The 24,357-nt window shown below is 41.4% G+C and overlaps 1 protein-coding gene across 1 annotated transcript; it reads right to left on the bottom strand.

Moving 5' to 3' along the window:
• Positions 1–93: 93 nt before the first annotated feature.
• Positions 94–23,546, bottom strand: SLC25A29 (solute carrier family 25 member 29). Its single transcript, XM_031953253.1, has 4 exons — positions 23,466–23,546; positions 8,612–8,655; positions 3,559–3,642; positions 94–2,313 (listed from the first exon to the last, which is right to left on the bottom strand). Exons 1-4 carry the CDS (start codon positions 23,497–23,499, stop codon positions 1,576–1,578), a joined length of 900 nt encoding a protein of 299 aa, XP_031809113.1. The 5' UTR covers positions 23,500–23,546; the 3' UTR covers positions 94–1,575.
• Between the last annotated feature and the right edge of the window lie 811 nt (positions 23,547–24,357).

The following is a 24,357-nucleotide window of genomic DNA, read 5'->3' as shown; positions in this document are numbered from 1 at the left end:
AAGAGGGTTGAATAGAGAGTTTGGGGTTGGAAATGTGATGGCATGTATATCAAGAATTCACTGATGTTAAAAAAAAAAAAAGGCATCAATAAATTTTTTTTGTTGATTTAAAAAAAATTTTTTATTGAGTCTGTACAATAATTACAGAATATCTTACAAAGATATTATCTTGTATACATGAACTGTAGGTGACACATTTCACATTCAGGGTGAACCTCAGTGGCAGTTTAAAAATGGCCACAATACTCTTCTCTATCTTCTAACAAACAAATATTTGGGTCCAGAAATGAAGGTTACCTGTGTAATAGAAATGCAAAATGCTCTTAATTACATTTTCTTAAAATACAATGTAGAAAGGACCCAATCCCTGAATTCCCTAAACCTGCCCAGGGTCCCCTGCATCAGATACCATTTCCTTGTTTCCCAGGAAACACTATGGCCAATGGCTCCATTCACTATTTTCAGCAGCACATTCCCCATTATCAAAATATTTGCATTAACAAGGTTTAGATCCTCAAAAATGAGAATACCATTCTAATGGCAATAAATACAAAGATTCCCAGAGTCTACATTTGATACTATGTGTTCCTCAATATGCCAAAAACACATTTGCCTAAGTCATAGAAGGCTATGGCTTGAAATCTAAAATGTGCAGCAAAGGGGTGGGCAACGGGAGAGTATGGTGCTGCTGTCTGACTCCATTAGTACTCTCTGTCCTGAGTTTAACATGATAAAAATCTTAGCTGACTTAATTATCTATAAAATGCCATAATCAGACTTTCTGTTACTGAGGAAAAGTGACAAAAGTACTAGGCAGTGATGCACAGGGGCTTCTCTGTACTCCCAGCAGCAGTTCTACTCCTGAATAAAATGATTGCTCACTCAGAACTATGGAGATGTTTCTTAACCTGGAGAGCCAAGACTAATTCTCTGAGATAGGAAGATTGGGAGAACAAGAAGCCAACAACATCCTTTGACTACAGATTGACTGGGAAAGACCACGGGGATTACCAATTCTATTATAATGAGGGAAACTGCATCCCAAGGAAAAAGTCATTTGCCCAAAGTCGCACAGGAAAAAAGATGACATTCAAAGTCAGGCCTGACCCCAAATCCTTTGATCACATGAAAACTCACTGAATCTACTAAGCCTCAGAAAAATCAAATAGGCCAAATAAAAAAAAAAAAAAGAAAATGTGACCAAGCCCAAGGACAAACAGCTTCCAAGTTATTCAAAAGCACTATAGATTTGACCCCTTGAAACAAAGGGCTGGGTTGATTAAAATCCAGGAAAATCTGTCAGAAAGTTGGCATTGGGAGGATGACCCCCAGCGGGCCCTCAGATACAAGGGGCCAGAACAAAGACTGGCCACCTTCCCAAGATGCGTTTCCAAGGAGGGTCTGTGTCACCAGGGGGCGATACCCAGGCCAAGTCAGATGAAACAGCTTAGAATTTGTTTGCACGGTATTCTACGAGGGTGGGCATTTACAAAAATATGACGGCCAAGTCCAGGTCTGTGGGAAGAAGGGCACGGAAAAGTCAGCAGGAGACATCCTGGGGCTGGGGGCAAATCCTTACAAGCTGGAAGGCTGAGGGAGGGCTGCCTCACACTCTGTCATCACTTCCTCTGACCTCATGTACATGAGGAAGATGGTGACGGTGGCAAAGGTAGCTGCGTTGACCGGGAAGGCCCGCAGCAGGGTGGATGTGAGCCCCCGGGTGAACACCCGCCAGCCTTCCACCTGATAACTCTTGCGCACACAGTCGAGGATGCCGCTGTACTGCTGCATGCCCCGCACGCCATCAGCCTGTATTCGAGACTTAATCACGTCCATGGGGTAGGTGGAGAGCCAGGACACAATGCCCGACATGCCGCCCGCCAGCAGCAGCTTGGGCACCACAAAGCTGTCCTCGGGCTCGCAGCCCAGGGAGCGTGTAAGGCAGTCGTAGGTCAGGAAGTAGAAGCCGAAGCTGGGCGTCTCCCGGATCAGGGTGGACACCATGCCTTTGTTGATGCCACGCAGGCCCTCCTGCTGGTAGATCTTCACCAGGCAGTCCAGGGAGTTTTTGTAGGTCCTGGTCTTCAGTTTGTACTCGCCTGTGCCTTGGAGCTGCATCCGTGTCTTGGCCAGCTCCATGGGGCAGCAGATCACGCACTGGATGGCTCCCGCCGCTGAGCCAGCCAGAAACTGGTTCGTGGGTGTGTCCTTCCCCAGGGCTCGGATCGTGTTGCCTTGGACCCCAAACACAAGGGCGTTGATAAAGGTCAGGCCCATCATGGGGGACCCAATCCCTTTATACAAGCCAAATACCTATGAACAAAAGAGAAGAGGGGGGGAAAAATCAATGGGGGGGAAAGGGGGGGGGGGGGTGCACTAACTCAGTGTTAGTAGAATTCAGGTTGCTCTCTATAGCCATGAATATACAAAAGGCAAAAACAGTGTCCCTCTAATGCTCACGACACAGATCGCATCAAATTACGTTACTATTAGAGGCAAGCTGTATCTAAAGGACCAGCCATGTTTCCAAAATGTGGCTAACAGAGTGGCACTGTATTAGGACCTCTGGATTAAAAGAGACAGAGATATAAATTCTAGCTTTACAACTTCCTAAGTGACAGAGCAAGCAGCCCAGCCTCTTTGGTACTGTCTATGTAGAAAACGATCCCACCAGAGGAGGTAGACACAGGGGGAAGACTTGTGGGACACATGGCTCTTATTCTGAAATATCTGTAGGGCTGACTGGAAGAGGGGTGAGGCTGTGACCCGGCGCAAGGCAATTCAACTCTGCTTCCACTTCCTCATCTATTAAAAGGGGGACCATAATAAATCCCTACTTCCGGTGAGGATCAAATGAGATAATCATTATAAAGCGATTAGCACTTTGCCTGGCATATAGTAAGTGCTATATGAATGTCAGTCATTGTTGTTGTTATTTCAGAAACTTAAAAGCCAGGAATGATGAGGAGGTACTACCTTTCCTATAGCACTAACCACCCAGGAGGCAGTCAATATAACAATTGTTGAGTGAGTTCTGTCTCTATTCCTAGGCTTCTCCCATGCACTTTCCTCATTTGTTTCTCAAAATCCACGACTTTCTTTAAGGCTCACCTGAGGTTAGTGCCACCCCTTCCACAAAGCTTCAGCTGCAGACTAGTGCAAATCTGTCTCTCCAAATTACCTGGTATCTACTTATCTATGTAAACATCCTATCTTCCATTAAAATTTAAGCCCAAGCCTTCTACCCTACAGATAAGTGTTAAAATAAGTGTCCCACTCAAGATTCAATTCTGTTGTTTAGTTTTTTTCAGTCACATGTGACTCTAGCAAAGATACTGGAGTGATTTGCCATTTCCTTCTTCAGTTCATTTTACAGATGAGGAAACTGGAGCAAACAAGGTTAAGTGAGTCACACAGCTAGTAAATGGGACCATAATCCAGTGATTTTGCTTCTAAATCAGATATCAATTCTTAGATTACCTAATTTCTGAGGACTATTGTAAAAGTGTCCACAATTAACCACAAAGGACTGAAGAAATATGAATTACTATTACTTACACTTTCTTGCTTGATAATGGACTGAAAGCAGTGAAAAGTCCCTCGGTAGAGAGGTTTCTCTACACTCTGAACCTGGAGGCGAACCTAGAACAAAAATTCATAGTGAAAAAATTTGACAAGCCCAAGGAAACCCACAGTTTATTTATCCTCAGTACTTAACATCTACAGCAGCACTAGGTGGATTATTTTATTTAAAGAGTGTTGGTGGGGTAATGGAGGGATGCACAAAACACTTCATGGGGCTTGAATAAGAAGGGAGTAAATAAGAATGCACTTGGTGGTGAAAGCACAGCCCTTCCTTTATATCTGTGGCTCTGGTTGGGGCTTGGAGTGGGAGTATGTGATTACCCCTATAAGAGTCCAAAATCAGGTCCTGAAGGGTTCACAGAAACCCTCATGTTCTCTACTGAGGTACTAGATGCTTGGGCCCCAGTTAAAGGGTTCCCATTAAGTCATCAGAGAGACCTAGGACAATATCTGCCTCTCAAGTTTATTTACTGTCTTCATTACAAGGACTAAAATGATGCTTTCCCCCCACCCCTATTTTTAAAGAGAGGGGTGGAGGTTAGAAAGTTAATTTAGCACAATTTCTCTTTCTTCTATGCTCAGTTTGGTTGAGTCAGGAACCCTTAAAATAGACATCAGACTCTCAACCCAGCTAAAATAAACTTTTATTATTTTTAAGGAGAGCAGTTTCAGGTCCAGACCACATTCCATACTGTCCAATCAGCAAGTAGCTCTTTCCTATAAGGAGGGCAGGATCCTTGGGGCTTTAGACTAAAGCTATCAACTGGGGTGTGAGGAGGAGGTTCCTCCACAGACAATACAATTCTTATAACCCTGGGGCTTATCTTTACTCCTGATAATATGTTTTTAGTTGCAGAGATAGGGATTTCCCCTAAGCTTTATTTGTATGTGACTGAAGTAGAGAATACTCAGCCTTCAACCTAAGCTTCAATTATTGTGCTTCTTACCCTCAGTTTCCTACTTTGTAAAATGAGTTAAGACCCCAGCTCTAAATCCTGTCATCCTTACTGGGTTAATTGTTTGTTTTTAACATTCCTTTAATTTTCTCTGACAAGGTCTTTTCCTGACATTAAAAACTGAAGAGCAGACATTAGCTCTTCGTTCTGAAATCAGTAAGGGAAGGCCATCTATCCTATCTTCCCTGGAAGGACTAGAAGATACAATAAGTCCTTAGCCAGGGGAAGGATGGGTCCTTTAACCTGAACCTTTGGGGCTAAGAACCCCAAAGAAAATTAGAACCTCAAAATGGAAATTCTCCTAACTCTACTTTTTAGGGTAGACACTAGTGGGGGGGTGGGGGGCAGGGGAATGAGAATGAATTTTTTTTAAATGCTTTTTTTTAACCTTAACACCTCCCTGATTCCCCAAAGTACCTCAGCAGGTTAATACCTCCATGAAAAAAGTATGACTGCACACAGGGATAATGTCCAGAGGAAATGCCCACCTGGGTCATACCAAACATCAAATAACAAAGGTTAGATTCTCTGAAAATGAGTGGTCCAAATGCATCTTAAGAAAGGATCACTCTGAGCTGCATGGCTCAAATTTTAAAAATAAAATAAAAGAGCTGGGTTTTACTTATATGTTGGTTTTGAAACACAACGGGATTTTCTGTGGGGTGCTTTCTGCCCCTAACATTTAGAAAGTTATTTTAATTAAACTCCTGTGAACGAGAACATGCTGTTCTGTTCCTTCTTAGAGAGAAGGCTTAGAAACACCACGGGATGGAGGCTCCCAAGCCTTGATCATTCTCAAATCAGAACCTGATGACAGGCAGACTGACAGTTCAAGCTGGCTTTAAAATTGGGTAGAAAAACCTCAGCTCGGTGAAACAAACTAGCCTTTCTCTAGAAAGCAGCCTTCAGTTTCATTCCTCCCATCCCCACATTCCCTCCACTCCAAATGATCCCCTTCTTCCAGTTCCTAATGAATCCTACTTATGCTCATCCCAGTTCTGGACAGGAGGGAAAAATAGGAAAAACAAACCTCAAGCATCAGAGGAAATAAGAGTTTAAGCCCTCTGAATAACGGGTGCACGGAAGGCAGATCTAGTTGTACTGGTGGCGATAGTGCTGCTAATTCCCCAGGAATTATAATTTTTTTTTTTTTTTTTTTTTTTTAAGGGAGAAGCCACGGAAAACTGGGCTGGTAGGTGGGTTTCTAGCCGGGCTGGGATCCTCTCCCTACCCACAACCCTCCACCCACAATCACTAGTCAGGGCTTGGGGGTGCCGGGAAGAAAGACTCCAGGGGGTTCTAGGTCCATTCTCGGCATGAATCAAACATTCTGGGAGAAATTCAGACTGAGAGAAACAGAAGGTTCACCTGGTCTGTACTTACTAGGTAACTCTCCAGTGATGAGGCTTATCTCTCATCTACAACAAAGTAACACTTTTGCTGTTATAATGAAGACAGCCCTGGGCTCAGAAAGTAAAGGCAGTTAAAAAGCAACAGAACAAATTTTTCAACATCACATCAAACACACAGGGGTGGGGAGGGAAGGGGGGAAGTGAGTGGGAAGCAGGGGTGGGGTAGACCCCAGACCCAATCTTTTATCCTAGAATGAGAAAATCCACGGTCCCCCTCAGGTAGTTAGGCCCTGGACCCCCTAGGGGTACGGGGGGAGGGAGGGGAAGACCCAAGCCAAACTCTCCACATCCCCAAAAGGTGTATTTTAAATATTTGTTTACAGATTAGACATCAGGTGATTGGGAGAGAAACACAAAATTTAATTAAGCCTACCTAGGCCCAGGATTAGCTGGGAGAACACAATTGTGGATCCAGGAAACTGGCTTCAAATTCAGACTCTAATATTAAGGATCAAAACATTTAATATTTTAATTCCCTGATATCTAAAACTAAGAGGCCGAAAAAAGTGACCTCTAAATTCTCTTCCAGCCCTAAATGGCTACGATCTGTGCTCTTGTGAGCCAAAGGTGAAGATAATGCTCTATTATTTTCACTAGATAGTTAATGACTATTACTAGAGACCCAAGACTTAACCTACAAGTAAAAAGGAGGTATATTTTGACCTAGGTTCAGACTCAGAGCTTGGCCAAGTCAATTCACCTCTATAAGTCTCAGTTTCCTCATCTGTAAAATGGGAGTGGCAACACTTACACTATCTACTTCATGGGGGTCTTTGGGGAGCAAATCACTTAGTAAGCCTTAAAAACTTATTTGAAATGAGTTAGTACATTGGTGGAAATAAATTATCCAGGAAAAAAAGTGGGGCAACTTTATTAGCATCCCAATTTATTGAGGAACCCAGTTTTATCAGGCTTTAGGAGCTAGTTACAGGTCTCCCCCCAGAAGCTTCCTATAACTATCCTTTATAATAAAAAACAGGAAAATTCCCATTACTTAAAGGGAAAATTCATATTGAATGACTCTTTAAAATGGGAGTTGAAGAAATGGTTTCCTTCCATCCAGAAATTCCTAATACCCCACTGTGAGTAACAAGTTGCCTGATTTAGTCTGAAAGGATGCTACAAAGCAATGGAAGATTATTTGAGGAGACCTAGGACAAATAAATACTGCGACTCCTTTCTCTGTAAGGACCTCATGTAATCAAAGTAATAGTTGTAATTTAAAAAAAAAAATCCCCAAGACTCGAAAATGAATTGCAGCAACAAAATATCCCATTTAGCAATCAAAAAATGCTAGAGAGCCTGCAAGTTCAAAACCTAGTTCTAACACTAAGCCTCGGTTTCCTATTCTGTAAAATGAGAATAATATTTGTAATATTTGTACTATTTATCAGGTAAGGAAGGATGTTGTGGACTAAGAAGAAATCATTTTGTAAAGCTTTAAGCAAAAGAAAAGTAAAAATTCCCTTTTCTCCTCCTCCACAGGAGAAGGGCTAGGACTGTGGGACATTTCCTCCTTTCTAGCAGCAATCTGGGAGTCAAAACTAATGCTAATTCAGGATTAGAAATAAACAATTTACACTTCATTCCAGGCTATGCAGGTATGCTTTTATAAAGTGAATCTGAATTTATGTAACAGGATGAATACGGAGCTGTCTCTAGGCTAGGTTAAAGTATTCCCCTGGGGTCTTTTGGGAAACACCTCACTTCCATACATTTAATACTGGATCTGACTTGCAAAAAAGTTTCAGAAATAATGATTACCTAATACCTGGTAGGCCTTGGGCCAAAATTAGGAAATACAACATATTTTTAAGCCAAACAAACAAACAAAAAAAATCCCCAAACATCTTATGCTTTAGTTTCTTATTAGTTTGGCAAAAATGAAGCCAGGAATTCTTAGTTTTAGCTTGTAACTATTTGACACATTTTCTTCCTTTCCCTAACGCACTTGGCTCCCCCCAAGTGGGTAGTGCTGGGTAGGGGAGGGAGGGATTGACACAGTCAGGCAATAAAAGAGATATGGAATTACACTTTAAGGTTTTATTATTTTCCCCAAAGTTTTTCTTGGATACCAGACTGGTCAGATATGGGGGGCTCAGCCAAATCAGAGAGTAACCCATTTAAGCATTTAGACTCCCCTTCTTCCCAAGAACAAAAATAAAACTTGGCTGAAACTGCATTTACAGGTTTTTATCTTTCTGAAAAGTGCATCAAAGAAAGTCTTGTGGCCTTGGAGAGGTTCCTGGGAAACATCAAAGCTCTTTTAGAAAGGCCTTAAATAGGAACTGATCAAGTCAGTCAGTTCTTCCCAAAAGGCACAGGTCAGAACTCTTTCCAGCAACATACATTCAAGTTTTTCAAAGTATCTAGGACCTCAGAACTATTTAAAATGAGAATTTATAAATGACTTGCTCCTAAGTTTTAGGTTTAACATCTGAATAAAATGGTTTCTCCAGGTATACACTTGATACCTCTCAGAAGATACCCAGAAAGCACTTTTCATGCACTTCGAGTAAAAATGGGGAAAAAAAAAAAAAAAAGCTAGAAAAATTCCCCTGAAATGTTGTCCCCCTCTTTCCCAGTTCCTTTTTTCAGTGGGGCTTTTTCTTCTATGCAAATTCATTTTATAATTAAACCTGTGGAAAAAAACCTCACCTTGACAGTGTCAAAGGGATGTCCCACCAGCACACCTGCAGCACCTATGAGGATTATAAAAAATTTGGAACAGTCATGTGGGCAGACATGTAATAACTCTCCACACTCCCACATTTCCAATTCCCAAGGTTGATAATCAAATGAGGATGGTGGAAGGAAAGAATCTTTAGTTAACTATAATTGGTAGACGTGGGATTGAGTCCAGTTGTGTCCCTCATTTTTTTTTGTTGGGGGCTTTTAGAAAAATATTAGAGTTCTGTGCCATTTCCTTCTTCGGGTCATTTTATACAGACAAGGAAACTGGGGCAAACCTGGGTCCAAGAGTCCTGCCGACTCCAAGCCCAGCTCTCTATGCACTTGGCTGCCCCAAAGGGGAGAGTTATGAAGAACCCTGAAGATGAAACTAGAAATTTTCCCAGCTGCACCAATCAATTGTCAACCCTTATCTTTTCTACTTGCCCCAACTCTTTCCCATCAAAAGATGCACTGGAAAGACCACAGGGTCTGAAATCAGGGGTGGGAGTTGTTCAGTTGCCCGAGGTCCCATTCAAGCACAGCCTTTCCCCCCTTAACCCAGACTTCTCTGCCCAGGAACGCTATCTGTCAAATTCCTACTCATCCTTTAAAGATGAACTCCATGCTTTCTCCCGAAGCTCAGAGGCAGCTAAATTGCCTGGTGAATAGTGTGCTGGGTCTGGAGTCACAAAGTTCAAATCCAGAATCAGACATTTATTAACTGTGTAACCCTGGATAATTCATTTAATTTGTCTGCCTCAGTTTCTTCAACTACAAAATGAGGATAATAAAATGCATCCACCTTACAGATGTTGGGAAGATCACTCAAAAAATTTATAAAATACTTAGCAGTGTCTAGCACAAAGTGCTATATAATTGCTCATTCCCTTCTCCCTCAAAAGGCCTGCTCTCATGATCCCTCCAGACTTTTCCTCACTTCCCTGCAGCTTCAAATAACATTTAGTTTTATATACCCATATATACTGTATCTATGTTTGTCAACCTCACCCCTAGACTATAAAGGGCAAGAACTTACACGGGGCATCTCCTCCAACATTTCATTCTTCCTCCCCCCCTAATTAGTTTATTTTTTTCAGTTACATGCAAAACAATTTTTAAAGATTTTTTTTTAAATTTTCATGTGAGTTTCATCCACATCCAGAGAGAGAACAATGGAGACTGAATGTAGATCACAGCATAGTATTTTCACCTTTTGTTATTATTTGCTTTTTTTCCCCCCTTTCTTGTGGTTCCCCCCCCCTTTTTTTTTCTTTTCTTTCTTTCTTTTTTTTTGCTGAGGCAATTGGGGTTAAGTGACTTGCCCAGGATCACACAGCTAGGAAGTGTTAAGTATCAGAGGTAAGATTCAAACTTGGGTCTTCTGACTTCAGGGCTGGTGCTCTATCCACTGCCACCTAGCTGCCAGATTTTTCTTGCACATCATGATGAATATGGAAATGTTTACAAAAATATATATTGGATTGCTTGCTGCTGAGGGGGAGAGGGAAAAATTTGGATCAAAGTTTTGCAAAAGTCATGCTGAAAACATTCTTTGCATGTATTTTGAAAAATAAAATACTATTTTAAAAATTCCCAAAACTTTTGAATTCCAGATTCTCTCTCTTCCTTTCTCCTCACCTCCCCCACATTGAGAAGGCACATGTGAAGTTATGCAAAACATTTCCATAAAAGTCATGTTGCAAAAGAAAACAAAGATATCCTACCCCCTGAAAAAAAAAAAACCCTCAAGAAAAATAAAGTTAAAAAAAAAAGCATGTTTCAATCTGTATTCAGACATAATCAGTTCTTTCTCTGGGTATAGATAGCTTTTTTCATCTAAAATCCTTCAGAGTTGTTTCAGATCATTGTATTGCTGAGAATAGCAAAGTTATTATTCACAGCTGATCATCCCACAACACTGCTAATACTGTGTACACAGTACATTCACTTGGCACAACATTTTATTTCATTGCTAAACAGTCAATACATATTTGCTGATTGTGGGGCTATCTTTAGGAAAGGTCTCTGGAGTCAGGATTATAAGGTTAATTTTTAAGGTAGAAAAGTAAAATACACATCTGAGGGACAAAAAAAGGAGTTCAATTTGAATGGCCATAAAGTAGCTATTATGTGACTCTTGTCCATTTCTAAAAATAAAATTCATCCTCAGAAGACAAAGATTTGTTAGGACAGGGGGTGTTCAAAGCATGTTATCAAAGCACCTGAATTTCCCAAAGAGGAGCTTCTGAAATGCTGTAAGCAATCGTGACCAACTTCCAAGGGGACCTATGGCTTTGAGGGGAATGACCCTCATTACTTTGGAAGAAAAACCCATATCTTAAGTTCCATACTGTCAAAGAGATAAGGAACCCATAAAAGTACTATAATGATCAAATTCTTGTCTACTGAAGAAAAACAAAGTATCAGTTATTATAACAAATATTATAAAAGGGTCTGTCTGTTCAGAGCAGTGAAGTTCCCTCGCAACCCCGCTCACCATGATTGCTGACTTAAGTATATAATTTCACACATAAATTCATTTTTATAATTCCTTATACTGCAAGGGGAAGGGGATGCTTTAGAAATTATGTTGATGATCTCATTCAAGCTTAAAATAGAAGTCAGACAGTCATAAAGTATCCAGATACAATTGATCAACAATTAAACTTAAGGTCAACAACTTCTAGTTGTTGGTGAGTGAGCCATAAATCCAGGCCTATTTATTCTATTTAGTAGACTGTGATTCTTCTACCCATGATTTGTCAATAAACCAATATATATTTGTTAAGAGCCTACTGTGTACCTACTATATATCAATTTCTCTTTCTTTCTCCTCTTTCCCCCCATTCTCTCTCTACATATACACAGATATATTCATACAGACACAGAGTTTCCAGCAAATGCCTTCTCTACCTCCCCTTTGAAGGAGATTCTAGACACCCTTCAAGTTTCAATTTATATTCCACCACCCATTCCTCACGCTCTTAATATCTATACAACTCTAGCACCCAATGGTCACAGGGAATCAACAAATATTTTCCAAATACTGTGCTAACTACTAGGAATACAAAGAAAGCCAAAAATATTGCTCAAGAGACTCATCTTCTGATGAAGGACACAATAACTGTACATTCAATTTTAGTTGGGACCCGAAGGTCAAAGTAAAGCTTGTGGGACAGTCTGGGAAAAGATGGATCAGGAAAGAACAATAGGAAAGCCTCAATCACTGGATTTTAGAGTATTTGGAATGGGACAGAGTAAGGTGTAAGAAGTCAAGAAGGGGAGGAAGGGGACAGATTATGAAGGTCTATAAAAGCCTAACAAAGTTTTATATTTCATTCTGGAGATGATAGGAGAGACAATTAGAATTTATTGAATGGGAGGGGGCATGCATTTTTGAGAGCTGAATGGAAACTGATTAGAATGGGAAGACACCAGATGCAGGTAGAGCAATTAGGATTTGATTGTGATAGTCCAGGTATTATAACAACAACTAGCATTTATGTGTATTAAGATTTGCCAAGCAGTTTATGCAAATATTTTCATTTAAGGTGATTTGTCCAGGGTCACACAAACATCTGAGGCTAGATTTGAACTCAGGTTTAGGTACAAGAAAATGAACATGTGTACCAGTGTAAAGGCAGAATCAATGGAAAGCAGGGGGTGTATATATACTAGTATATATTACTAGCATAAATACTAAAGGTATTTTTTATTGTTATTCAGTCATGTCCAACTCTTCATGACCTCATGGACCATAGGACTCCAATACTGTTCATGGGATTTTCTTGACAAAGACACTGGAATGGTTTGCAATTTCCTTCTCCGTAGATTATGGCAAACGGGGTTAAGTGAATTACCCAGGACTCAAGTCTTCCTAACCCTAACCCCAGCTCTCTATCCATTGAGTAACTTATCTTCTATACTACAGATATTACAAAGCTAGAAATAACTGAATTTGTCAGTTGATTTGACTGGCTATGGGGTGAAAATGAGAAGTTGAAAAAAAAATCCACTGAAGAAATCAATTCCTTAAACACAATTGACCAAATGCAAAAAAAAAAAAAAAAAAAAAAAAAATCCACTGAATAAAATGATCCAGAGGTTGTGAGGCTGGATGATTGGGAGAGGAGCCTTCAAAAGTAACAGTGAGGTCAGGAAAGAAGGAAGACTGTGGGGCAGGGTGACAATGAGTTGTTTGGGATATTAGTACATTTAGTTTTCTACCTATAAAGCTCCAGACATGAAATTTTTCACAAGATGCTTGTTATAGAATAACAAAACACTGACAGTCAGAACTGGAAGAGGCCTTGACATCCCACCTAGTCCAGGAGTCAGCAAGCTCCAGCCTGCCTGGGGGGCCAAATCTTTCTGTAAGCTGGTTTGTTATCATATGCAGGCCCTACAAAATCAGTGGTGGGTGGGGGTTTGGGAGGATGGCCAGAAGTTTATTCTAATCCAAAACTCTTTTTCACTGGATAATTGTGGAGAAGTAACCTAACTTGTGACTGGAGTAGCCAGCAGGGCTTAGCAAGGTTAATTTTCACCTCAGAAACTTACTAGTTGTGAGATCCTACCAAGTCATATCACCTATTTGCCTCAGTTTCTTTATCTGTAAAAATGTTCATCAGAACACCACCTACCTTGCAGTTATTTCGGTAAAATGAGTGATTTGTAAAGCACTTGGCACAGTGACTGGCAAATAGTAGGCACTATAGAAATGTCTGCTATAACTATTATTACAGACTAGTCACTATGATGTGAACTATCTTCCCCTGGCAATTATCAGATTATCTGTAAGTATAGAGTGATTGTGAGGATGGAACACCTTTGTCCATCTCTCAAACCTCTGTGTATCTTTAAAGATATGATTAGCCTATCTTTAGACAGGTGCATTCAATTTTGCTCCTTGATTTCCCTGGGATTCCCTGTCATTTCTACCCCATGATTCCCCCATCTCTTGAGTTTGGGCCTTTAAGCCTGGGGAAACCCCCAAGACTATTTCCCCAATAAAGGATCTATTTATGAGGAACATCTTTACTAAATTCTCTCTTCAAGACTAAGCTCACTGAGATTATTCTCTCCCTCCTTATATATACCTCCTTATAGTGCCTTTTCCTTGCTAGTCTGTCAAATTCCTCTGTGGATCTAAACTGCCAGTCAATGGCTTACTCCCACCTCAACCAGCATTTCCTTTCTCCTGGTTAATTGTGAGTTCCCTCAGGGAGCTTGCCTTTTTTACCCTGCTAACTATATGCTCTTCCAACTCTATTTGCCACTCCTGGTGCCCATTTTATCAATTTTGTCTATAAACTCTACTCCTAAATAAATCTTCCTTTTGACAAAGAGAATAGCCATTGTGAGTTTGTTATTTGTTTATTTGGAACTAGGTATTGCTATGTCCATCTCAAGTTATCTTTCTTTGTACTTGTTTCCTCATCTGTAAATGATGGAGCTGGAGCCTAAATACTTTCTAAGGTCACTTCCAGCTGGAAATCCTGTGATTTACATAAACTTATACCCCATTATTCTTACCACATCTTATTACCTCAGAATTGCTTCTTATTTTTGATGTTGCTCAACCATCTTCTTGACACCGTTTTCTTGGCAAAGATATTGTAAAGGTTTGACATTTCTTTCTCTGTGCCATTAACCATAAATCAGCCTACTAATTAAGCACCTACTCTGTGCCAGAAATAAAGTACTGAGGATAAAAAAAAAAAAAAAAGTTGAAGACAGCCTCCTCTCAAAAAACTTACCATCTAAATAGGGGAGACAACATGAAAAAATCTATATCTACAAGGCTAGAATAAATGAGAAATAATTAACAGAGGGAAAGTACAGCAGGGGGGGTTGAAGCAAGGTTGGAATGTGAAAAATTCTCCTTGTACTTTGTTTTGATTAACTTTATTTCTGTGTTCTTGGTGAGGGAGTCATTGGGAAGTGACAAGAATATAAAAAACATTCCCAAAATTTCAGTAATAAATCAAGAAGGAATGTCACTGCTTCCTGCTGTCCCATGGATCTTCCCATGGGTGACAGTAGAAATAATAGCATCTGGATGCTGCTTCAAGGTTTACAAAGTACTTGACACTTGACAGTTTCCTTCCATCTTCACAATCTTGGCAAGCAGGTGCTATTTTTATCATTCCCATTTTACAGATGGGAAATCTGAGGCTGGGTTACAGTCTAACTTGCCCTAGACTCATACGGGACTAAGTCCCTAAGGGCACCCTTGAACTTAGTGGAGACTGCAAATGCAGCTCCACACTGCCACCTAGATGCCTGATAGTAAAGTGTAGATGGCTATTACCCTACCAGGGGACTCAGTTCTTAACTGCTATTCAGAACTACTTAAATACTGAACTTAAGTACTAGCACAGAACTACTTAAGTACTGCTCAGTTCTCAATCTGGCATTGTCTCCTTATTATGCATTTTGAAATAAATATCCTCTGACTACCAAGTAGAGAATGAATAAGTTTCTGGTGGGCTTGCAGCAGTTAGAGCCACTGGGCCTGGTTACAGGGAGAAGCAGTATTTGGGGTCAAAGGAGGAGCAAGTCTATACTCCAGGGGTTCCTGCTGCCTAAGCTAAGAAACTTCTTGAGTAGGGGTGCCAATCATGATAAAAACTGAGGCAACCCAAGTCCAAATCCAACCTCAGATACTACACATGTCCTCAGGCAATCATTTAACCTGTTTGCCTCAGTTTCCCTTAATGCAAAAAGGAGGTTAACAGCCTCAAGGTTGTTGTGGGAGTGAAATGAGACAATCCCTGGCACATTGCAGGAACTTATTAACTGCCTATTTCCTTCTTTCCTCATTTTCCTCATCTGTAAAACTGGAATAATAGCACCTCTACCTCCCAGAATCATTTTGAGAATATCTAAAATATCCTCTGCAAACATGAAACTGTATAACCACTGTAGTTATTATTGGTAATAATATAGTATAATAATATAGTAATACTATTGTATTACTGTAATTTTGTTATATTCTATATAATATGTATACATTACTAATATATATAATATATGTTATGTAATATTATTCTTTGAGGGGACAATTAGCGTTAAATGACTTGCCCCAGTGACTTCACACAACTAACTAGAAAGTGTCTGAGGCCGAATTTGGTGTTCTACTCACTGTGTCACCTATATTATTCTTTCTGAGCCCAAAGATCTTGAAGCAATGGGTAGATGAAACAAAGGGGTAAGTTTAGGCTTGGTATCATTAATAATTACAACTGTCTACAAGTAGAGTAAATTGCATTTAAAGGTAAGCTTCCTGATCCTTGGTGGTTTTCAAGCTGATGGAGGATTTTTTTGAGTGCATCATTTGGACTAGATTGTAGTATGGTCTCTTCCCCCTCCAAAATTCTCTAGTTTTATGTGCCTCATTGGTGGGAGTGCCAAAACCAACAAAACCAGACTTTTTAATGTATAAAAGTAACTCCTTGAGGGAAGAGACCATCTCCAAATCTCTCCACTACTATACATACACAGAACAGAACACTGGGCACTGATAACTCACATTTATATAAAGTTGTAAAGGGTGCAAGGCATTTTATATATATTATCTCATTTGATTTTCACAATTGTGTAAGGCATCTTACTATTAGCAGTTATAATCTCCATCTTATAGATGAAGACACTGAAGTTTAGAAGTTTAAATATATTACCCATAAACTCACATATACTTCACCTACTGTCCTTAGAACCTGGGTTTCCAATTGGCTAATTTTTACCATTTCTAATGAACCCAAATGCCTCTTTTTCTCCAACCATATTCATTTATTCCATTGAACTTAAGACCTTTTCCCACTCCCTCCATCTCTAGTTCTGGGAATCAATATTACCTTTCTCAGAAAAGATGTGACAGTCACTCTGTGAGAGTTTCCTGAACAACATTCCCTGTATAACTCTCTCCTACATATTCATTTTCTTTATTAGAATGTAAACTCATTAGGGGTAAGACACTTGTCTTTTTTGCCTAACACAAGTCTTAAATGTTTTTTCATTTATTCTTATCATACAGCAAGTACTGAAGTTGGATTCCAACTCCCATTTCCTTCCTGATTCTAATACCATCCTTCTATCCATGAATGCCTTCAGTAACAACAATAATAATCACTGAATGGTAGTAATTTGAGCACTGAAAGGACCTCTGAGGTCACCTATTCCAACCCTATAATTTCGTAGAGGAGAAAATTAAGATGGAGAGCAAATGACTGGTCCTGGTTTGAACCCAGGTTCCTCATTCCACATCCAATACTCTATTACCACACTGTCTCCTAATAAATATTCTAGAGCTCTCTGTAGTACAAGTCTAGTTACTTACAGACTTATTAGAAGAATACTATGAGGTAATACGTGAGAAGGAGCTTTGAACACTGTAAAGCAACTGGTATCTAACCCAGCGTGGGACACAGGGTGTATGTTATGTCCTTGCCATAGAGAGACAGAATAAGTTGATGAAAGAGGGGGAAAAAAACATTCTTAAAAACCAGTGGAAGTGCCAACATATGTAAGGCTGACAGTCAATGGTTTTCACTGAATAGTAAAGTTGTCTCATCTCAAAATAACAATTATAAAGTGGGATCTGGGTTATAGATCTGGCTGTATGTGACCTTAAGGAAGACACTTTAATTCTCCAAATCTCAGTTTCATCATCCATTCAATAGAAATAATAACAAGAATTATGATTTATAAGGTGCTTTCAATACATTATTTCATTTGCCCCTCACAAGAACCCTGTGAAGTGGCTACACAGAATAAGTTTTACTATTTCTTTTTCAAGAGATGAGGAAATGTGAGTAGACAAATGACTTGCTTATGCACATACCTCTTATGTTAGAAGTAGGATTTTAATCTAGATCTCTTCTCTTTCCAAGTCCAAAACTCTACTACTCTGTAGTACTAATTTAACCTTTTTCGGTGGGAGGGATGGGGAGTAGGAAGGTAATGAGATTAAGTGATTTGCCCAAGATCATACAACTAGTAAATGTCTGAGGATGTTATGCCAAAGTTCCCTTTTAATGTGGTGACCCAGTTCCTCCAATTGTCCTATTTCATTATTCTGCCTTAGGTTTATAACCTTTCCCTCTTAATGTTTGAGATAAAGGTTTTATAGACATTCCTTCTTAATGTTTGGCCAGATAAAGGTTAGAATTATTAGAATATCAATAACCTCCCTCCTCCATTAGGCTATCCCCACCTAGGTCCTTCCATTATGTCATTGTTCTTGTTATTCCATAAAAAGCTTGCTGTCCCATGATTAGGGGCTAGACTCTGATAGTCTTGTCTAGCCCTGGGATCAACATGGATTCATTGGTCCCAGTATTTCTCTCCATTTAATAAACTATTGAATTGGTCTCTAATCTCTGTCTTGCTCAGTTTCTTTGGCATTACAAGGACAGTTGTAAGTTCAGTTCCTCCTGACCCAGGGCCAGTAGTGCTCCTAATTTAACCTTAAAAGGATGATGTTGAGGTAGGTAGCTATTAATTTCATATTAGCAAAAACTTAAATCATTCCTGTTTTGTAATAGAAGAAACTAAGGTTCGGAAAATGGAAGCATCTTGCCCTGGACCAAAGTTTCTAAGTCTAAAGCTCAAATTTTTTGTTTATTTTTTAAAAGTTGCATTGATATGTTTGTTGTCATATTACTCACATTTACAGATCACCCTCTCTCTTGTAACAAAATAATGTCAAGCTAACAATAGTGCCTTTGTCTAAAAGCATCATTCCTAAAAATAACAGAAATCAACACCCATTTGAAAAAAAAAAAAAATTTCCTTGTAACAAATAGTCTAGCAAAAAATATATGTTAGTTAGTATTCAAAGCAGATTTCTCTGTGTGTACATACATATGTATGATTCTACACTCTAAATCTATCACCTTTCTGTCAGGAGGTAAAAAGTATTAATCCTCTAGATATAGATGATCACTGAATACTACCACAGCTTTATATTGTTGTAGTCACTATACAAATAGTTCTCTTGGTTTTGTTCAGTTCATTCTTTATATCAGTTTAAAGTCTTCCAACTTGTTTACTTTTACATATTGATGTTTTAGTATAAGTTCTAATGCTTCTCACTTAACTATACCAGTTCATATAAATCCACATCTCTTTGAAACCATCTATTTTCTCTTTATTACCATATACTACTACATTACATTTGCATATCACATAATATCCAGCTATCCCTCAATTGATGGGTATCTGATTACTTTCATTTTTTTCCCACCACAAAAAGAGGTTATAAATATTTGTACACATATAAGAACTTTCCCTAGTTTTTTGAGGGGATTACAGGCCTAGTAGTAGTATAGCTAACTAAGCTAAAGGATCACTATCTTGTCATTTTTTTGTGTCCAAATCCAAATTGCTTTCCCAAATGATTGTACTTATTCACACGCCCACTAACATTAATGTGTATTTTCTTTATTACTCTCTACCCTCCCCCCCCCCATATCATTTTGATTCTGCTGGATAAGAACTAGAAATACTTGTTCTATCTATCCCACATATTTTTTTTTAATTCCAAAAAAACAGTAATTGTATGTTTTTTATTTGTTGGTGGTGGTTGTGTGTGTGTGTGTTTTGAGGGGAAAACTTATGTCAATCATTGAGACAACCTAAAATCCTAGAGCTGGTGGCCATTTAATATAACTCCTTAATTTAACAAACCAGGAAAAGTCAAATGACAACCCAAACTCCCATAGATTAGTTAAAAAATAGAGGCAAGTTTCTCAACACTTCAGCCATTCCAAGCCATTCCAAGAGACTTGATATAGAAAATGCCATCCACACCTAGAGAAAAAACTGTGGAGACTGAATGTGGATCAAAGCATAGTATTTTCACCTTTTTTTGTTTTTTTTCTTTCTCATGGTTTTTCCCTTCTGGTTTGATTTTTCTTTTACAACATGACAATTATGAAAATGTTTAAAAGAACTGCACATATTTAACCTATATCTGATTACTTGCTGTGATGGAAAAGGGGGAGATAAAGGAGAAAAACTTGAAACACAAAGTCTTACAAAAATGAATGTTGAAAACAATCATTAAATGTATTTGGAAAAAATAAAATACTATTGAAAAATTTAAAAGAGAGTGAGTCTAGTGTCCTAGACTCCTAGAAACTGCTAAAGTCTTGATCATCTGATATATGGCATTCTGGGGATCCAGAAGCAGAGTGTTTCTGGTAAAGAACAAGATTCTGTCTGACTCATCTCTTCTCTGTATTTCTTCCTTGCAGCCTGACTCAGCCCATGAACTTCATTGGCTGGCTAGGACCCTTAGGGCTTACAGTTTGTCTTGAACCTACTCCCTATTCCTCCCATTAAATCATCTGTGCCAGCAGACACATCACTGCCCCAGATAGTGTGTTTATGTAGAAGGAAAAACTTTCTACTTTTTGTTGTTCAATTGTGTCTGAGTCTTTGTGACCCCATTTGAAGTTTTCTTGGCAAAGATACTGGAGTGGATTGCCATTTCCTTCTCCCGTTCATTTTACAAATGTAGAATTGAGGCAAATGTGGTTAAGTGATTTGCCCAGAAGAACACAACTAAGTGTCTGAGGCTAGATTTGAACTCAGGAAGATAAAGTCTTCCAGATTCCAGGCACAGCACTCTTATCTACTATAGTTTATTACTAAACTTCCTTGAAAATATCAAACTGGCACCTGAAAGAAATAGCAGTTGGGACAATATATCAAAGTTAGGAATAGACCTTAGAATTACAGGCCATAAATTATAACAGCTGGAAGGGATTTTTTAGAAAACCTTTAACCAAGTTAAAATTCAGATCCAGTTAGTATATAGAAAGAACTGAGGCAGGAGACTTGGACAAGAAATGGTCTCTCTGGGTTGCATGCAATTCAGCAAGGATTCTTACTAGCTGTATGAATTTAGACAAATTCCACTGAGTAATATTGCTTCTTTTAAACAAAATGAGCATAACATCTGCACTAACTACACAATGTTGCTTGTCAGAAAAGAAATTTTAAATATTAAAATACCAAATGCTAGCTATTATTATTATTTGACAGATGGGGTATCTAAGATCCAAAGATGACAAATCATTTGTCCACAGGAACCCAACAAGAAGCCAAGTTTCCTAACTTCTAGACCAAGGCTCTTGTAATATCATGCGACCTTACTTATCAATGAACAAGCAGATGTGCCTGTATCAGCAATCTCCAAATGGCAGTTTTTGTTATAATTTTTAAATTTAAGATATATATATATATACATACTTCTAAATATACTCCTCCTATAGAGGTATAGCATTTTGAATTTCCAGAGCATACCAGTTCTTCTAATTTTACCAGCAGCCCGGGTAATGTGAGAGATTAAAAATCTACACCCTAACAATTGAACAGTTGAGAAAACTGAGGATTGCAAATGGAAGTGATTGTCTAAGAATCTTAAAGTTAGTGGTACATCAGGAACTGGTCTCAAGTGTCCAAGTCTCCTTCAACAATTCACTATACCACACTCTTTTCTTCCTTCAACAATTTAAAAGTTAACTATTAGTTCCTTCCAAGACATAACTGTTTAAACTAAAAGTAGAAGAATACATAGAAGAAACAGTAGTAGGCTCTGAGTTAAGGAGACATCATATTGCAGTTTTGACCTCTTGGCTACTTTCCCACTGACCTCATTTCCACTCATAGCTGTCTTCTCTAGCTCAGAGGACCACTCTTGGTTAGCTACCATCTCCACCATTAGTTGACTTCTCTTGGCCAGTGAAGTTGACACTTGCTTTGAGCTGTGAGTCTGTTACCTCAGTGTCCTAGACTCCCAGGAACTGCTAAAGTCTTGATCATTTGATATATGGCATTTCGGGGATCCAGAAGCAGAGTGTTTCTGGTAAAGAACAAGCCATGTGGCTAAGCTGGTGAAACCGTATGCTCACTGCCATTGTAGGAGAAGGGCCAAAAACCAGGCTGAACAACAGACCAAATGCCAGCAAGTGGAAAGAGACAACTCCCTACTTTCTCCTTGAAGGCAAATTCACTGGTAAATCAATGCTTGGTCTGTGGCTCACCAAGGAGGCGCCTGAGAAAATAAAAAACCAAGTCTAAAAGACATAATAAGGTCACTGTCCAAAGCCTGGAGCAAATACCAGCCTGAACTGAGAAGTATCACGTGGCTCTCCTGCAAAGACTAAATCCTGGCTTCCTCTGCCAATTCTTCCATGTTCTAGTTGCAATTATAATTTGCTTTCTTTAAATAAGGCATAATGCTAACTTTGAAATGTCAGGGCTGAAAAGAGGCTGATTGGGAAAGGACTTGTGTGGCCTTATTTAAGTTCCTTCATATCTTAGGCAAAAAAGAAGTTATCTCTAAGATGCTTGTCAATTCTCAATCCTTTGCCACCAGCCATTTTATTTGACTTCCTTTTCCTTGCCACTTTCCTCCCCCCTTACTCCTGCTGAAAATGTTTGAAGTCATGGGAGCCTGATTGTTGTCTCCTCAATTCATATCAGGGAGGGGAAAGAGGCTGACTTTTTGGGGGGATGGAGGAAACCAGTTATGTCTGTAGAAAGTTCTGGTGCATTAGCGGGGAGTCTAACTCAGTTAGAGTTGAGAAACCTGAAGGCAGGAAGTTATTTATTCATGTGATCTACAGTCAGAAACCCAGCCTTCTTCCTCCTCCTTTCCCCTTCCCCCACCTCTCCAAGCTCTAAAACCGAGGACTCTTCTGGTCTTATTTCACTGGGTCCTTTGATTAACACACTGCCGGCTGAAAGCTCAGAGGGATGACACTGAGAGGCTGCTGTGAGCACAGTATCAGGTTGCTTCAGAAAACTTAGGGGAAAAGAGTTACTGACGATATAGGAACTAAGTTTGAATTCATTTTTCAAAAAGTCATTTGTCGGACCCCAGGGAATCTTCTACGACTAGCTACAAAATTAAGAGAGAAGAGGGAATAGGATGAATAACAGTTAAAGAAAGGAGTTATCACAAAGGCATCCCGAAGTATTTGGCGGGCACCTAAAGGGGCCTGGGACTCTTAATTGCAATGAAAATTAAAATTCAACCTATGTGGTCTTCCCACGTTAGAAAGCCTTAGAATTTTCTAGTCCAGTGTCCCCTCATTTCACTGCAAGAAAAAATGAGACAAAGGAATTTAAATAAAGCGTCTTGTGTCTGTGGGGTCTGGAGAGAAAGAAACCCCAGCTTGACAATGAACGCATTTATTCTCCCCCTTCTAAGTCGAAACAAGAAGTGGGAAAATTCACAGTCAGGAAATGAGAGTTTTAAGGAGACTGAGGGCGAGCGGGGGCAGGGAGAAGAGGGCTGCTTATTCGACTCAGGGGCGCTAAGGCTGGGGCCACGGGCGATCCTCCCGAGGGCGCTACCCAAATGCTTCGAGGAGAGAAAAAAAGGAGAAGACCCCAAGCAGAGGGTTCCAGCAGCCTGCGGCGGCTTCCTCGCTCTCAGGCTCGCCACCCCCGCCCCGCCGGTTCCGTCCCGGGCAGGGACCTCGGGCGGAGATGGAGGGCGAGGCAGTCCCCAGCTGCCACGTCCGGCGGGCTAGCCCCCGAGCCGGGGATGCTCGGAACGCAGGGGGAGGGGGCGAGGCGCTGCGGCAGCGCCGCCGCCGCCTCCCGCCGCCGCCCATTGTTTGCCAGAGCTCCCCGGCTCCCGCCGGCGCCAAGGCCCAGGGCCCGCCCCGGCAGCCGGCGCGCTTCCCAGCTTCGCCCGGACCCCAGCAAGACCGGAGGAGTAGGTGCGCGTGGGAGCCGGGGGCCTTGTCCGTGCCAGGGGACGCACACACCCACCCTCTGCCCCCGGTTGTACGCCGGCCCCGCTTCCCCTACTCACCCCCAACGCATCCTGCCAAGAAGTCGAGCGCCATCGCCGGCTTCTCTCCCCGGGCGAGGGCAACGCGGTCTCTCCTCCGGCGCCCCCGGGCCGCCTCCCACCCCGGTCCCCCGGTCCGCCCGCCCCACCCGCCCGGCCCCGGGTGCCGGGCTTGTCAGAGGCCGAAGGGCCAGGAGATGCGCCACCTCAGCCCCGGGCCGCCCTCCCCCCCGCTCCCGACGGAGCCTCGGCTCGCGCCCGCTCCTTCCTCGCGGCTCGGCGCCCCCTCGCCTGCTTCACTCCGGGGGCAGAGGCAGCTACCGCAGCCAGCGCCCTCCGCCTTCCCCGGGCTCCGGCCCTGCCCCGCACGCCCGGCCCAGCCTCGGGTGCGCCCAGCTCTGCCCGCGCCGCAGACGGATTCTCAAGAGGGAGAAAGCGGGCCCGGGCGCCGAGCTTTCTCCAGTCCCGATCCCCAGGCCCGGCGGGGAGGGGAAACCGCAGCCAATCAGCCGGCAAGCTGCGGACAACACCCCGGGCCGGGCCCGGAGCTCCGAGGCCCGATTGGCTGCAGGGACTCCCGGCTCGGGCAGGAGAGAGGGGGACGTGGCGGGCGCGGACGGAGGCGGGGACCGGGGGGCGGCGAGCCCGCGGCGGGGCTCGCAGACAAAGGAGCGGCTCCGTGCCGGTGGGCGGCTGCCGGGCCTGTGCGGGACACGCCGAGCCGCGCCCCCCGAGCCCGCTGGCGCTGGGCGGGGGGCAGGGCGAGCTGAAGATGCGGGGCGGCTGTCACGGCCGGGTCCTTAACAGGGACTTTAAGGCTGGTTCTTAAAGTGCAGAAAACACCTCCCCCTGGGCGCTAGGCGGAACGAGTTTTCTTGTGCCTGTTTTATGGAAGGAGGAGGCAAAAAGGTGA

Source organism: Sarcophilus harrisii, chromosome 2 (genome assembly GCF_902635505.1).
Source record: "Sarcophilus harrisii chromosome 2, mSarHar1.11, whole genome shotgun sequence".
Taxonomy (NCBI): Eukaryota; Metazoa; Chordata; class Mammalia; order Dasyuromorphia; family Dasyuridae; genus Sarcophilus; species Sarcophilus harrisii.
This window is presented reverse-complemented; position numbering and strand designations above follow the sequence as displayed.

Excerpts from the sequence above, each read along its gene's own strand:
- SLC25A29 (XM_031953253.1), bottom strand. The coding sequence starts at position 23,499 with ATGGCGCTCGACTTCTTGGCAGGATGCGTTGGGG. Across the intron at positions 8,656-23,465 it reads CTTGGCAGGATGCGTTGGGG|GTGCTGCAGGTGTGCTGGTG; the intron begins GTGAGTAGGGGA and ends TAATCCTCATAG. Across the intron at positions 3,643-8,611 it reads ATCCCTTTGACACTGTCAAG|GTTCGCCTCCAGGTTCAGAG; the intron begins GTGAGGTTTTTT and ends TTTTTGTTCTAG.